The sequence below is a fragment of the Cygnus atratus genome, chromosome 9, assembly GCF_013377495.2.
Source record: "Cygnus atratus isolate AKBS03 ecotype Queensland, Australia chromosome 9, CAtr_DNAZoo_HiC_assembly, whole genome shotgun sequence".
Classification (NCBI taxonomy): Eukaryota; Metazoa; Chordata; class Aves; order Anseriformes; family Anatidae; genus Cygnus; species Cygnus atratus.
The window spans coordinates 9,294,749-9,311,661 of NC_066370.1; the positions used below are offsets into that span (position 1 = coordinate 9,294,749).

Consider the following 16,913-nt stretch of genomic DNA (forward strand, 5'->3'; position numbering starts at 1 on the left):
GGGGGTTGGCGGATGATAATATTGACATGAGCCAGCAATATGCGCTTGCAGCCCAGAAAGCCACCCATACCCAGGGCTGCACCAAAAGCAGCAGGGCGAGGGAGGTGATTCTCCCCCTCTGCTCTGCTCCTGTGAGACCCAACCTGCTGTGCTGAGCTCAGCTCTGGGGCCCCCAGCACAACAAGGGTAAGGAACTATTAAAATGAGGCCAGAGGAGGGCCACGAAGATGATCAAGGGGCTGGAGCACCTCTCCTACGAAGACAGGCTGAGGGAGTTGCGGTTGTTCAGCCTGGAGAAGAGAAGGCTCCCGGGAGACCTCACAGCGGCCTGCCAGTGCCTGAAGGGGGCTACAGGAGAGCTGGGGAGGGACTCTTTGATAGGGGGCGTAGCGATAGGACAAGGAGTAATGGCCTTAAACTAAAAGGGGTAGCTTTAGGTTAGATATTAAGAAGAAACTATTTACTCTGAGGGTGGTGAGGCACTGGCACAGGTTGCCCAGAGAAGCTGTGGATGCCCCATCCCTGGAGGTGTTCAAGACCAGGTTAGATGAGGCCTCGGGCAACCTGGTCTGCTGGGAGGTGTCCCTGCCCATGACAAGGAGGTTGGAATTAGATGATCTTAAAGATCCCCTCCAACACAAACCATTCTATGATTCTTCGATTGATTCAAAGGGACATGCCTGTATGTCTGCCTAAAACACTCCATCAGAGCCTTTTGTGACCTGAAGGAAAGGCCCAGCACCAGCAACATGAAGTCTAGTTCCAAACAGAGGTGCTCACATTTGCCTAAATTCAGTCAGCAAATGCAATGACTTGACTTTCATTAGGGAAATGCTTAAAAAAAAAAAAGTAACAAAAAACCAGTAGGCTTAGTTCTTGTGAAAGGAGCCAGACTGATATCTAGTGAACTATCAACGTACTAAACCAGATGCATGGCTGCCTTATGGTTGTGTGAAAAGTTCCCCTCCATTTCTTCTTTTCATTCATATTTTCTCACTTCTATTTCAGCTTCTATTCATTCAGTGCCTACTACCTAATAAAATGCACCAAGGGATTAAAAAAAAAGGTGGAAAATCAGTATCACAGGTCCACATGATGCTTTTCTTAAAAAAATAAAAAATAAAATAGGATTTCAAAGCGTGAGGCAAAACACAGGGAACTTCTAGCAGCTGCAAAACCTGAAGATGGGTGCTTTCAGAGCACGTGATCCTTTCTGAACTGAGGGCTGCCTTCTCTTAGACACCTATCTGCCTCCAAGGGTCCAACACTGACTTTCTTCTTCCCTTGGAATGGTATAATATTTTCAAGACCTTACCTTAGCAGTTTTTGCATAGTAGAGAGTTCGTCCTCGCAGCTTAAAATATCGTCTCTTCCAGCGCTGGAAGGAGCTGGTCTGTTTCATCAGCATCCCCTCTTTTATGATAGTCTACAAAACAAGGAGAGGGGAGGGGTGAAGCACACATTTTACTTCCAGGCATCTTTCATGCTCTCACAGTATATATCCATACAAAAAAAGACTGCAATTTGAGATCAGTAATCTTAGTGCCCTCTGCTGGAAGTGCTTAACAATTTCATTCACATAAGCAAGCGGAACTTATCAAGATTAAACCATCACAATGCATAACCCACACTGGGGTGGGGTTTCATCCTTGTCTCTGGTGCTATCACAATACCAAAACCAATAAATAACCTATGACTGAACAAGCATCTCAAAGTCTAACAAAAACTCAGGGGATGTAACAGTTAAACTCACTGAGGTCAGATTTCAGTTGCCTTTCATTTAATTGATATTTGATCACAAGCACGCTCACGCCACAGCATATCTGCCCTCGTCTCCAATTCTGCTTTGTGAAATCATCTGCCTCTACCTGGCACAGAGCTGACAAGCTGCAGGCACACAGGATGAAGACGGAAACTAGAGCAAAGAGGGAGCTATATCCAACTCCAGCATTTGGTATTCTTCAGATAGTCTTGGCTCTGCCTCAGTACACTCTGGCTGGCTGCCATTTCCCAGGGCTGGAGTGCCAAAACTGTCTACGCACACTGCCTTTTTTTTTTTTTTTTTTACTGCTTTATAACTAGGTTGACATACCAGCATACACAGTCCCATATGCTCACTCACATACTATGCATACATAGGGGTATGTATTTAATCCACATGCACTTCATTCTACTTCGTCAAATACATTTGATTCCTTCGCTGAGGACAGATTTTGAATACCAACAGCTACCTTCAAATAATCTCAGAGGCTGTAGCTCAGAAAGACAGAGAGCAGAGAAGTCAGAGCTGAGGGTTCAGCCCCATATTACTGACTGAAGGTATTGCCTTGGAACAGCAAATGGTGCTGTGTGGTACCATGAGAAACCCACTTCTCTCCCCAGGAAACAGCCCCCAGGAACCCACTTCTTGCTGAGAAAGCCCGACGCGATAAACACACAGTTAAAATGCAGGAAACAAATGGTCTGGCAATCTTGTAAGACAGGTTATTCTGTATCTCGATGCCAGGAAAATTACACAGCTTTAACATACTTGAGGTCTCCATACAACCCAAGTTTGTAGCGGTTGGGTCAACCAGTGAGCATCAATTAATTCACAAACGCAGCATTACACATCCACTGCCAGGCTACTACAGAGCACAAAATAAATACTCTTACTGATCCAAAGGGTTTACATTGTTTTAGAAATCCTTTCCAGGGCACTAAACTTGCTTTTAAAATGCTATATATATTTCTAATGCGGGTCTTTCCTTTTTGAAACAGCTGCAGATTTTAATACTTTCCACACACACTGGCCCTTGCCAAGCCCAAAGTTTCCTCAAAAAGCACTTGGAAAAAAATGCTGACTATAAGAAGAAACATCCGCCTGACAATGCTGCTTCTCTCTTGCTAGACTGAGCCATCCTCACGCTGCCCTGAGAGCTCAGAGGCTGGAGCACCACGGCGATGCCTGTACCCACAAGTGGCTGCAGAAGAGTGGGCTCCCGCGTACGCCCAGATCCCAAAGGGAGATGCTGGCCTCAGGAGCTGCACCGTACCTTCCTCCACTGGGTTGGACAAGAGAGAAGGGTGAGAGCTCCCCAGCTTTCTCCAAAGCAAACACCACCTACCTCGAAGCCTGGGAGCTGGCCCACCCCCATGCTAGCAAGCCCCAAGCCTCACCACTTCCCAGTGCTCTTTCTGTTTCTCCAAGCCACCTGCACACCGGTGAAATACCCGCCAGTGCTCAGGCAAACACCAGCGTGCCTGGTTCAAACGGCAATCTCCATGTTCCACTCTGTTTTCAGCAGAACGAAGAGGGAAAAAAAACGCACGGCCAGAGACTACGCTGACAACAAAGATGGCCACCTCCCACAGCAGCTCCCCGCACCCCCGAAGCGGTTGCCAAAAGGCACCTTGGCACCATCTCCCCCCATCACGGCAAGGGCACCGCTGCAGGAACACACTCCTGTAAGCCGTAAGGCACCTGGGAGTGGCTTTAGTGTCCAGAAGTTAAATGCACTGCGCTGATAGTCAGAAACAAGATGTTAGGCTAACTTGGAGCTGGTGCTGTGCATTACCACGCAAAGAATCCCAAACTCAGCTGTGACCTCCATCTGAAGCTTCAGCGTACGAGAGAACGGAGTTCAGAGACAGACCCCGCGGCAGCCCTTGCTGAAGCCACCCTGCAGGCTAGGCCAGAGCTGAAGGAACTGGGAAAGGTACGCTCACTCCTACTCTGCCGCGGGCTTTTTACGGGATCCCAAAACCATCATTTTCACCCTGCGTGTCTCCATCTCCCAGCTCCAAGTGGAGCAAACAGCACTGCCCAGCTCTGTGGAGTCCTACAAGAATACGTACATACGTCTGTCCGATGAGTTACTTCAGCCTCCAGCACCTGCACATCAAAGCGACAGACAAAGCAACAGCATCTGACTTACCCTGCGAAAGAAATCACACATTTCTGCAGCTCACTTTAGCCTGACACTACAGGGAAGGAAATGGAACAGTGGCAAGAGATTTTCCAGATTAAAACAGAAACACAGAGGGATCTCTGTGCATTCCTTGGACAAAAACACATATAATTAAAGGAGGAGATGGAGAAAGTAGCTACCGAATCCTGCAAAGTCCTGAACTGAAGTCAGAAAAGAACTGAAAAATTCCTGGGGAAGACTCCCAGGCTGCAAAGCCCACAGATACCCAGCCAGCCAAGAGTCTGATCAAAAAATAGCAATTCGCAGGAGATTGCAGGCCTCTGCTGCTCTGCTTATTCAAAGAACTACTTAAGCCAGGGCCAGCCGCAGCCGCGCGCTCCCCAGGCTCGCTTCGCAGTGCTCTGGCCGCTCGAGCTGGTGCCCAGCCCACCACAAGAGTACCTCACAGCACGGCACGGCACGGCCTCGGCCTTCCCGCAGCTCCCGCCTGCCATGCTCGGCTCCCTGCACCTCAGCGGGGCTCACTCACCTCTGCACAGGGCGTGCAGTCCTCCATGCCTCTTTTAAACAGCACCCTCCTTTTTTTTTTTCTTGCCTTTTTTTAAACCAAAAGGCAACAATCCCAGAGGTCACCTTGCCCCTCCCTAAGCAGGGGTTTATGTCACTTGCCAGCCTCTATCTATAGCAAACCTCATGGCTTCCTAACTCAGACATGAAAGGCCAGTGAGGAGCGAGCTCTCGCGCTCTCGTACGCACGCACTGCTCAGCGAAAACAAGGCTCTGCTTCAGAGCTGCCCATCTCTGCACGAGAGCTGCTGTTCTATTTATAGGCACGCAGCTCACGAGAAGAGTTTGGGGGGTTTGGGCGGAAAGGGCTGGAGATAAGATCAAGATGACTTTATAAAATGATTCAGACATTGCCGCCTTTCCCCTCCTCTATTTTAATTTTACAGCCAAAGGACTTGCTACTTGCAGAGGAATGCAGCTGAAGAAAATTAACTGGGGACGGACCTGACAGCAGAGTGACAGAATGAAATAAAAGGGGGAGCTGAACCGTTATTCCTGTTCACCAGCCTCTCTGTAGCACGGTTAATCGAAGATCTACTCTGATCAGATTACTAACCATGCAGTTCATCCAGACAAATGTGGAATTACTTCTCCCATACAGGAAAAAAGTAAGAATCGAAGCCATTTTTAGTGTCCATTTTAGTTGGATCCCATGGGAAAAGCTGCTGCCCTGAAGCACGATGAGGTCTGATTAGGTGCATCCTATCGGGGATAAACACAAGTACTGTTTGTGAAGGAAATACCCAGGCTGCTTTCTGTCCAGCTGCGCTTCTCTCCAGCACGTGTCCCGTGGCGTGGCATTCCACGGGCGGACAGCACCATGGAGAAGATAAAATATCTCCTTGAATCAAGCCCACAGTGATGTGCTGCTGGTTTCAGCAGTGACCCCCTTTTGTCCTATGACAAGACAATATAACAAAGGTTGCTGAACAAACTGACGATTTAAAGCAACAATGCACAAAGCAGAGCCTTAAGCATCTCTGCAAAGAACGTGATTCAACAGCTGAAAGGCAGGGCCTAAGAAATTTCTAGCATTTCATCAGCTTTTATCTTTGGCCTTCAAGAAAAGTGACTTCCTGCAGAAAAAAAAAATCAGTTCACCATGAGCAATACACAACCCTCCCCCTGCTACCACTCCTCCCCATTTAAAGCTTGACATTTCGGAAGGTAAATAATACGTTCTCAAATTTCTCCTGTTGAAACGGGTGCAGTGTGTAGGCCTAATCCTGAAGTGACAAAACAAAAGTTTTGCCGCTGGCCTCAGTGGGAATGGTGTCAAACGCCTCCAGGGCTTGACTTCCCCTCGGCGCGATCCCACCACCGAGAGCACGAAACCAAACGACTAGCAGCAGTCACACACCAACCTACGAGACGCGGCCGCGTTTCTCGTAGCACGGCTTGCCTGGGGTGTCTCTGCATCCGCTAACCCACATCAGAGACCAGAGAGCTGGCCTACACAGATGAAATGAAATGCTTTTTACGCTGATAACGTGGATGACTCTAGTAAAAGGAACGATCGCATCGCGGTTCAGCTCTGCTCGGAGTGCATTCCTTTTCCTCCTGCGTGCAGCACTACCCACGACGCCAGCGCAGGGGCAGCCCATCCTTTTGCGAGGCTTAGGCCTCCGGCCCCCTTTGGAAGTGGGGTCTTTGATGCACCCAAATTCCTAATCGGTAACACCCGACCTCGCGAGCCAGGCTGAGGGCAACCATCAGCTGTAGCCAGCTGTCAGACTGGCAAGTGTCCTGTGGCACGGGGAGGCGCCAACTGCGTTCGATATGGAGGGCGAAGAACAATGCAACCTATTTTACAGCTGAGATCATGACATATTCTTAGGGACAGTTACTCAGGGCAGCGCATTTGAAACAAGAATTTTGCTCCGGTGGTATTTCTTTCCAGTGTTTTGCAGAAAAGAACTGCACAAAAGTTGAAAACAATCATTCGAAGCTATCTAAACAGCAACTAAAGAATCCTATATACCAAAGTCTTAACATCTGGATTTCTCTGTTTTCCATGTGTCTCCAGAATGTAAAAACTTCAGGGCACAGACTGTTTTTATTTGTATGTACTATAAAACTTCGAACAGGCTGCTGATGCCAACAACAAATAAATAACCAAAGAAAGAACTAATTGCACAGAGAAGGAGAGAGCAAAATAAAAATGCAGATGCAGAACTGACAGGCTGTCTTTACGTATCTTGTTTAGGAATTTTTGTAAGGGTGAGGGTGGATGATCCCTGGGGACCAAGCAGCCCTGTCTAGCCACTGACTGTGGGCGAGCTGTGGCAAAGGAGATGGGAGTAGCTGCAGTCAGCCCATAAACACAGCAAGATACCCTTGCCAAGCTAAGGCAGGTAGGGATTTCTAGTGCTGCACCTTGCTTTGAGTAAAACAGTTTTAGTAGCTGGTTCTATAAAAGCTCTGTGGTCATAAATACAGAACTAATACAGATAATTTACAAAACAAATGAAATACACAAAATCTGACAAAGAAACTACATGAATAAATCTAAGCAACCCTGCAGAATAAGACACGAGAGGTCAAAAGGCTAGGGGTTAACAAGCTAATCCGAGAGCAACATCCTTCCACCAGACAGTGGTCACACCCTGGAAATTAACTCCAGGAAGCTTAGAGGGGGGAAATGTGGATCAGTAAAGCAATGCTAAGTATGGGACACACAGAGAGCTGTACAGACCCATAGCGGAGCACAAGCAACTTACGGGTTACTTGGTCCTGTTTGGGAGGTCCACATGTAAAGCACTTGGATCTTGCAAAAGCGAAAAACACATTGCGATTTCTTCCACTGGGACGAAAAGGACAAGACATTATGTGAGCCCACTGCAACAAACGGACTTCAGAAGAGGGGAGAAAAGAAAAGAAAATGAGAGGTCAGCCACAGGAATCAAATGCCAAAAGAGAAGTGAGGGCTGTGAGTTGACAGTAACAGAAGCCGTGCTCTCCACTGAAGGGGTATGGCCTATGCTGCTGGTGGACATCACCTACGTACACTTCATTTTCATAACCTGTGTTTTACGAACTGGGAAGCACCCGTGGCAGGCTGCAGCACAGGGCTCAGTGCAACCTCCCGTGGCAATCATCTTCCCTGTCGTGCCTCGGCCGTGCTGGCAGAGCCGGGGAGCTTGGCAGGCAGCTGCAGCACAGCCCCAGCAGCCTCCGCGCCCAGCGGGACCCAGAGCCACCTGCAGCGCTCTGCCAAAAGTGTAGCCGCGGTATCATGACACAGGAAGCTCAAACTTATTCTCGGGATCGCCAGCAAAGAACAGGAGTTTGTACCAATCGGGCTGCAGCTAGAATCAGCCTTGGAACCGATAAATAAAAGATTCAAGCACCTTGTTCTTTGTCAGTGAACGCTGTGGCTGGTAAACAAGGAATAGGTCTTGGAACCAGCTTCTTTTCAATACCACATTCGCTGCTACTGATGTGAATGATTCTCTTCTAGAAGGGGCAAGCACTCGCAGAGTGAAAAAATTAACACAGAAAACCAACTCCGAAAGCAGGCAGAAAGGTTGCACATATATGGGAAAGGAAATACGACATAGCAGCATATCACCACGCAGCTCCCTGGTGAAAGTAGCTGGGTTACAGAGCTCCAAGCGAAGCACTTAAAATAGATGAATACTCTGGTCAGCAACCCAGAGCGCAGAACGAACAGCACACCAGCACTCTCTGATTCAGGATGAGTTAGTAGCTGGACAACTCCTGGCACGCTACCGGTGTAAGCCCTCAGTATGCTTTCCATAGGCTCCAGGCATCCTTCCCAAACACATTTATCAAAGAGGGGAGCTGAGCATGAAGCTCAAGTCACCCCAGCACACTAAAACACAGATGAAGAAGAAGGGTTCAAATCTATCCAGAGATAACCAAAGCTAAAAAAGCAATGGTTTAAAAGTTACCTGAAAACCTTGGAGCGAATTAAAATTTTAAAGGGCACTAATTAAACATGAACTTCATACATTTAAAGGCAAACATGAAAAAGCATTCTGCTATTTTTTCTGTCATCTTAATTACATGTGCACGCCTACATCCCTTCCTTAGAGCACCAGATTAACCAAGCTGTGTTTTCCCCATACACGCAGAAAGCTTTGTAAAACATCACCTGCTGTGAAACCCCCAGCTCTGAGAGCTGCCTGTCCCACGGCCCCACACCAGCACCACCAAATCCCCGCTCCCAACGCCGGAGCACGCTGCTCTGCTGCTGAGAGGCAACAGCCAGCAGTGCTGGAAGCAGTGCAACCCTGCGCCGAGCCACGGCGCTGCACCCGGCACAGGGGAGCCCTCCAGTGCTACAGCCTGTGGCACCAGAGCTTGCTTAACGCTCTTGTTCCCGCAGAGCCAAATTATTACCCCAAAGCACAGCCGTCCATCTCAGCCCTCCCATCCACTTCACCGGCCGGCAGAACGAGCTGGGCACTTACCATAGCGGCATGTCAGGGCCATCTGGTAAAACAGTATCAGGCAGGGAAGGCGCGCTCGCAGCTAGTACAATAGCGAACGTCAGGGAAGGCACATCCAGAATACAGCTGGGGATCTCATCCTCACAGTCATAACCACCCCATCCTTCCCATCCTGCTAAATGTCATGGAGAGCCCGGCCAAGTAGGAAGGAAAAGCCAGCAGAAAGTACCGGTATGGGAACCTCGGGACACGGCAAAGTGAAAGTCACACCTTGAGGAGGGAAACTGAACCCTCTTCCCTCGTGTCAAGGAGGCTCGGAGAACAACAGGGCTTCCTCCCGCTGTGTCTGGATTCCCATCAACTCTGCTACTGAATCCTGCGAGGAGCCTTATTTGGTAGCGGCTGGTAGAAGTGGGGCCAAATCCTGATCCTTTTACTCTGACTGGTATTCCATGGGATTACACTGCTGAGAGCAGAAAGCAGCTTTTGGCCTTTGGCCATTTAATTAATACTTAAGGTATCCTAGAATTTATTTTTATCTCATCTGTAACAATCGTCGTTATCAGATTTTCCATATTTATGTATTAAACAACCTATGCTTTTAAGTTTTTTTTTCCTCATCCATTTAACATAGTTTTTAAAGGATACTCCGAAGTTTTTAATTTATTTTTCCATTTTCCCTGTTTTAATGTCCTGCAAATACCTCTGACCATGCCAAGACATCTCGATCAGCAACAGCAACAACAGGGAAGATTAGCCCAGCCCTGGGAACACCGTTTTGTTAACTTTGAGCGAAACAGAACAGAAGGGTCTGGCACGAGCTCCCAGAATGCTGCTTTTTAATAAAATCTCGGCAACAGATCTGCACCATCTGAGACAGTGCTGTGACCTGCCTTGGAAGAGAGCAGTTTAAAAAGCAGGCAACGCGTCCCTCCTATGTTATCTGCCACACTTCTGTCAAGAAGCAGCCGAGAAGGCTGGCCCGGGGGTCAGGACGCTGCCCCGGCGCTGCAGCACCTGCCCGAGTTCCCAGCTCCCCTGGAGACACCCAGGGTGATGCCTGCATCTCATACAGGACGGACACATCTCAACGCTGCGTGTGGGAAGCAGAGGTGGTATCGCCTCTCCCCACCAGGATACTGCAAGGCTAAAATTATCGGAACGTTTGAGACTCAAATGCAACGTGTGTGATACGAACGTTATGTAATCAACACGGTGTTTCCTCTTGCAAAAAAAGCAAACCACAACATCAAAATAGGCAGCAGATGCAAAACTTCCCGATTTAGCAGAGGGACTGTGAGTAAATAAGACTTCCCCTAAAACCAGAGGGACTACTCGCATATTAATCGACCACCTAACCCAGCAGCGAGCTTGCAGCCTGGCACGCCGCCTAGTTCCTCCGTGGCAGGAGGGCAGCGAGCTGTGGTCCCCGCAACATGCTCCTTGCTTTCAGGACTGCCTTACGTGAGAAGGGAGCATGGGAGACAGCAGCTGAGGGGGAGGACGGCTGCTGCTGCCCCAGCTGTTCGTCAGCCCGAAGCCGAACTGTCTCCGGGTAACTGTCCCGCAGGGCTGCGGAGCCAAGCAGAAGCATCTCCCTTCATTAAGAGGCACCTACATAAATCTTCAGGGAAACAAGAAGCAATGACCGCTCAGAGTGGAGAAAGCAGGGAACAAATAGTTCCAGTGGAGAGTTAAGTCGAATTCACTTAAATAAAGGTTTGTGAATTTGAAACCTTGAAAAAACATATTCCAAGAGGAAGAGGTTTTCTCCTCGAACGGTATTTTGCTCTGAAATTTCTGATGCTGCTGTGACAATACCTAGTATACATCTTAAACTCTCAGGGACATGGAGAATACAAAAACCTTTCATCTCACTTCTGTTTTCGTTTAAAATAGGACGGTGTATCTGCTACTTTAGAAAGAATAACCATCAGATTCGTAATTTAAGAAGGTAGAGCCATGCAGTGTTTTAGATGGCATACTGACTCTTCATATCAGGAAAACTGCAGATAAACATTTCACAATTTTCATTCAGAATCCAGTACTCTTCCAAAGTAAAATATAAAAAAATATTTTTTTGTAACAATAGGTTTGGGGCGAGTGAAGTACTCTAAACAGCTGATTTAGTTTTGTTTTAAAAAAATAATACTTCTTTCATTTTGTCTCTAATTTTTTTTGAAAGAACAGTTACCAGCCTCACAATGTACTTTTTGGCAATGTGGTCTTGGTAAATCTATGTTCTCAAAACGTGCAAAAGTTTGATGTTAGCTCTTTAGTTCCTGGAACCAGAACTATAGTTAGAAGGAGAAAAGCTGCAAGTGTGTGCGGTTTTGTGCTTTGTTTTGTGTTTTTCTTTTTTTTAAAAAAGGAAGTAACAGCTGTTGCTTTCACATAGCATCCAAAAATCTCCAGCAGCGAGGCAAACATACAGTACACCAATGGCAATGCAGCACTGGGAGGCTTCCCAAATTTTGTCAGAACAGATGAGTCTGAAGAGCACGCAAAACATAACGTAGTTTAAAAGGCAAAAACGTTCTTACAGCACTGTAACACAGTCTAAAATCCTACCTTTGTCCTCAGCGTTCAGAGAAGGAACAAGTCTGTTTGTGGTGTTAATCCAAGGAAATACACAGCTTTAAGCCTGTGTTCAAGAAGTTCGCTTTGGATTCAATCACAAGAACTGCTCTTTTGCAGCAACTACCTCTCTTAAGTGAAAAGTTCCCAATTTTGACCAGAACTAAAGCATGAACCACCACAATTTATGGCATGTGAAGCCATAAATGAAACCATAAATGTGAAATGTCCGCTTCTAGACATCCTGTTAGAACACAGCATAGCAAAATCAGATATCTCAATATGTTTTAGCAGAGGATGCCACAGACAGAATGTGAATTAAACCATAAATTCCTGAAAATTCCCTCCTTATTTGTGACACTTTTCTTTTACAGTGTCTCTTTATTGAAATGCATTGTTTCTAATCTTAATACTGATTTTAATACTTGTATCACAGAATCACAGAATCATCTAGGTTGGAAGAGACCTCCAAGCTCACAGAGTCCAACCTCTGACCTAACACTAACTCAAACTAACAAACTGCTCATTTTCCTCATTCTCATCTTTTCTGAGAAAATCTTAAAGCATTTGCCCTCCAGAAATAAAAATAACACTTCTTTACCTATAAAAAGGACATTTTTATCTATACAATACAAGGAGAAATAAAATGAGCTTTCTTCAGTTGCTTATGCTGCCTGCCATACGTTTGAGAACTCAGTTTGGTCTGCTCTGGGAGCTTGCACAAAGATGAGGAGAAACATTTTGCTTCCCCTTGTTTTTCCTTGCTTGTACGTTTCAGGGTGGCTCCTAGACCTCAAAGCTAGTAATCAGAAAGAGAATCCCAACCTCCCACAGCACCAAGGTCTATCTATACCATGGGCTGCTACACAGCATCGACATCAAAAACTCGCTAGTTCAGACACTGCACAAAGCCTGTCCACAGCAGCTGAAAGCTTAGTACCAGGTAATTTATCCCGCTTTTCATAGCATAAATTAACCTGATATCTCTCTGCTCCTGGAGCTAGACAGCCCCAATGTCCAGGCTTGGAGCGCTGTTCGCTCTGTTTGCGAGTCTGTTGAAATACATACTGCAAATCTGTCTTTAAAAGTTCAAGGTAATGATGAATGGGTATAAAACTGAAAAGCTACAGAAAAAATTGCTCATAAAAGTAAACAGAAGTTAGACTGATAGTCTAAACAAAACCTCCTCCTGATGCCACCCAAGGACACTGCTGAAATCCTGTCCGATAAACAAACTGAAATCTCACCGCACCAAAGGGGGCACACTGGGAATTACACCCAGCTGATGAATGAAATGAGAGGACGACCTATTCATCCCTTCTCCTGCTTTCTGAGGTTTATAGCGTGACGCTTCCAACGAAAGGGCAAGTGTAAAGGAGGAAGAGCACTTTATTGCCGGAGCCCATAGAATGTGCGGTGCTCCTCTGTTTCACACCCTCAGCTCCCAGGACCACTTTTGATGTTACTCTGCCTTCGCCCACAGCAGGTCAGGACTGAGCTGGTATTATTACCACTCGGACGAGTCCTCAGTGCTGCTCAGAAGGTGGGACTTGGGGCTCCTGCTATCACCTCACCTCACACACATCGTCCTCCTCTGTTTTATTTTGGCTCTTTCCTAAGTCCCATCCGTTCAAAAATACTTTATCTTAGTTGACCAACCGTTTCTTTGGCTGCACCAATGCAAGCCTGAGACCAGGAGAGGGGCTAAAAGCGGTGTTCCAAGCAGCCCGATGCTGGTACAGGTCTGACAGGTCTCAAAATGGCTGATCGAGCAGTCTGTGCAGTCTACTTCTTTGCCAGCTCAGACACCAGCAGTTACACTACAAGCTATACCTTATCACGCTAGTGCTTTTTCTGTCCCCAGAATAATAATCATCGAGAGACTGCTAAACATACTTCTCTGCCTATCTTCTTCTCTTCCTCTGAAACTCCTTCTAGCTAAAAATAAATAAGTACATTAATACACAGTACTCTACTTTCCAAACACTTAGCTTTCCGCTCCCCCGGCCTGTATCTTCGCAAGGGGCAGATTTTTCAGTTACACACATACAAGCTGTGATTTGTCTTCAGGCCCTGCACACTGAAGTCAGAGTAGCTACAAATCCAACCAGCTCTATCTGCCCCACAGTATTACTACACCAGTGTATTTCAGCAGAACACAGCTGGGCAACCTGCAGGCTCCGAAACAAGTCCACTGAAGTTTGCTGGTCCTGTGAGCAGTTTTATTTTACAGCTTCTCTTGGGAGAGCCCAAGGTGCAAGAACCAGAAGAAGCAAAACACATCTTCAAAGTGCTCGCAACTGACTCTGACAAACAAGTAAATTCAGAGGAACTCCACGGCTACAGCAGGCTTCACACCCAAGCTGCCTTAACAGTACGCTTCTGTTGTGATTTAACTGTACTTACAGGCACGGTCTCGAGCTAACTGCAGCAAAAGATGTGGTTAGATGAGATTTACAGCCTTGGGGCATGGTAAAAGTCTTCCTGCATCTCTTACTGTCACTCTGATGGACCTGTCCAACAGCTTCTACAGCTTACTGCAGCCTGCTCTCCGTCATTCAACAGACAAATTAAAAATCAGGTCTGCCTTCACAGAGGAAGCAACGTCCTCAAAGCCTCATCAGAACAATGAGTAGCCACGAAGATGTCTTCGCTTCCTGCCCTAGGGGCAAGGAAAAGTACACATACAGCAGCATACAGAAAAGATGACAATGAAATAAAAGGACACCAAAAAGCAACAGAAGCAATCAATCCTCAGTATCATAATACCTGGGCTGACTTACAAAATTTGACACTGTTTAGTTGAAGTCTTCTGCAGATTAACACACAGGAGGCTTAATAGCTGTAGACAATATCTGTTTATAATCCTCGTTCTTAACATGTTTATGTTCACGTAGTACAAGTGGCTGGTTTAGGCTTTTTCCAGCCATGCTGACGCAGGAAGTGATGTAAAACAGGGCAAATGATTAAGTAGGAATATGCGGACATGTTCGGCTTTATTCAAACAACAGTAAAATTCAGTGCACCTTTTACCTTAGCATCTTTAACACCCTGCCATCAGCATGAGGTCCCACACTAGCACCGAGGAAGGCATTGCTCTTGCTCTTATCAGAGACACCACCACAGAAATATTAAAGTTAGACCCTGGCATCCTTCCTCCCTGCATGCACGAGACCCCTGCCCCAAGTGGTAGTCAGAAATCACAAGGTTCATCCATTCTCCTGCAGGACAAATTGCTGCCATTCAGCACCCCCATCGTGCAGGAGATGACCACAAAAGGCTTCTCTTTCCACAGCCGATGAACAGACCAGCTCAGGTCACCTGAGGCTGCAGCAGGTCTGAGATCTACCTGCTGCACCCAGCACCACCCCGCTCAGAGAGCTTCGCCGCTGGCTGCTGTGGCCGAACGAACCGTCCTACCCACCCGGCGCAGACCCTCGGTGTCCGAACCGAAGGAGGGAACAGCAGGGTCAGCGCGCTCGGCAGATGGAGGAAGCAGCTCAGCCATGCGTGATGAAGTGAGCAAACGGGCCTCGTGTCTGACTGCGCTCGGCTGCAGGGGGGCGGGTTGGAACTGGGACCAGCGTAGCAAAACGACGGCGAGCAGAAGAATGGCAATGCGTATGTGTTTAGAAGCAAGGCAAACTAGCCAGCAGAAAAACATCCCTGTGAATAACGCTTCAGGCTCTGCACCATGCACAGACATTTGCTCTCCTTTGCAGCAGAAAAAAGATAAGCATCGTCAGCACCAAGCAAGCCTCCTGCATCCCCACAGCCGCAACTGTGCCTGCCCATGCCCCAGGGACAACAGTAACGCGATGGCAGAAGAATAACTACCCTGGCATTTCCAAGCAGAAACACATCACACAACAATCAAAGGGTTACACCGGACTTTCACTGCTACAGAGAAAAATCATGCAGCTATAGAGCTATAGTAAAAATAGTACAGAAGAGGGCAACTCCCTGTGGGTGTTTCCTAGCCTAAGACCGAAGGAAATCTTCACGTCTTCTCTTACAGTAACAATACAGAGGAACTACAACTACAGTTCCTCCTGGGGAGCAAAATACTGTTACTATCCCTAAAAATGGCATTGTTGCTCCACAAAGAGCCTAAGGGAAAAATGCTCTAAGAGAATCAGTGCAGAAATGACTGCTGCCAGACCAGGGAGGTGAAGTGAGGTAGAGAAAGCTAGGAACAAAGGCTAACCAGCCACGAGACCAGTGCCTGACCAGATAGGAGGCTAAGCAGCACCGCTGCACAGCTACAGAAGGGAACAATAGCAGAGAAGCAGATGGGGAGAACTGGGACGCGACCACAACAGCAAGGGGCAGATGCTGCGGGAGGCACGCACCGACCACCGGGGATACCAGCAGCAGCTGCACGGCTCGGAGCAGAGCTGGGAACGGGGTGGACGTGACAGGGCTCCAGCCTGTCCGACAGGGCGAGGAGCTTGGGAAGGGGACAGCGGAGGAGGGCACGGCGTGATAGGGAGATGAGTCGGGGCAGAGGCCCTCGAGGAAGGCACGGGGAGGTGAGGACGTAGGGGAAGAAGAGAGCTGCAGCCTCAGGGGGTGGGGAGGGTACGTCCTTGGGGGTCAACCCTCAGGTACCGGGGCGGCCCTGAGGGGGCAGCTCTGAGGGGGCCGCTCACAGCCCTGTGTGCATCAAGAGGTCACGGGGGGGAGTTACAGCAGGACACGGGTGAGGTCCGTTCCCCGCAGGACGGGACGGGCAGCTCCCCTCCCCTCCCCTCCCGAGCCGTGTGCCGGGGCGGGGGTCGCCGGGGGGCCCTGAAGGGCACCTGGGGGGCAGCCGCGACGGCACCTGCGGAGGGTTTGCGGCGGGGGCGCCTCGGGGCCGGGGTCGGGCCGGAGGTTCGGACTGGGGGGTCCCGAGCCGGTACCGGAGGGCGGGGGGGGGGAGGGGGGGCAGCAGGCGAGTCCCTGAGGGACGGCTGGGGGGGGGTCCCAGCCGGTGCCCGGGGGAGGCGGCGGGCAGTGCCTCGGGGGCGAGCTGGGCCCGGCCGGTCCCGGGGGCGGCGCAGGCCGGGCGGGGGGAGGCGGCGCGGAGCCCGAGGCCCTGCGGAGCCCCCGCCCGCCGCACGCACCTTCTGGCGGATCTGCCCGGACGTGGAGACCTTGCGGATGAGCTTCTGCGGCGAGCCCGGCTCCTGATCCGGCTCGCTGTCCGACGACTCGTCCGCCGCGGCGCCGGCGGCGGCCGACCCGGCCCGTGGCTGCGCGGTGCCCGCCGCCGCCATGCTGCGCCGCGCCCGGCGCCCCCTCCCGCCCCGCGCCGCGCGCTGCAGCCGCCCGCCCGCCCGCCTCACGGCCCCGAGCGGCGCGGTGCGGCACGGCACGGCACGGCCCCGCACGGCCCCCTGGCGGCCGGCCCGGCCCGCGCCCTCCCGCTGACAGAGGGCGGCAGCTGCCGGCCGCGGGG

General features: G+C 49.3%; 1 protein-coding gene across 2 annotated transcripts in view; it reads right to left on the reverse strand.

Annotated features, from left to right (window-relative positions):
• DGKD (diacylglycerol kinase delta) overlaps positions 1-16,763 on the reverse strand; it is a 65,472-nt gene extending 48,709 nt beyond the window's left edge. The window contains exons 1-2 of one of the 2 annotated variants that reach the window (XM_035544408.2): positions 16,579-16,763; positions 1,316-1,426 (exon numbers count right to left, since the gene is read on the reverse strand). In XM_035544408.2, the coding sequence (XP_035400301.1) occupies positions 1,316-1,426; positions 16,579-16,731 (264 nt within the window). In that variant the 5' untranslated portion in view covers positions 16,732-16,763. The remainder of the gene's footprint in view (positions 1-1,315; positions 1,427-16,578) is intronic. The other variant, XM_050712441.1, reaches the window with a different exon arrangement.
• Positions 16,764-16,913: the final 150 nt, after the last annotated feature.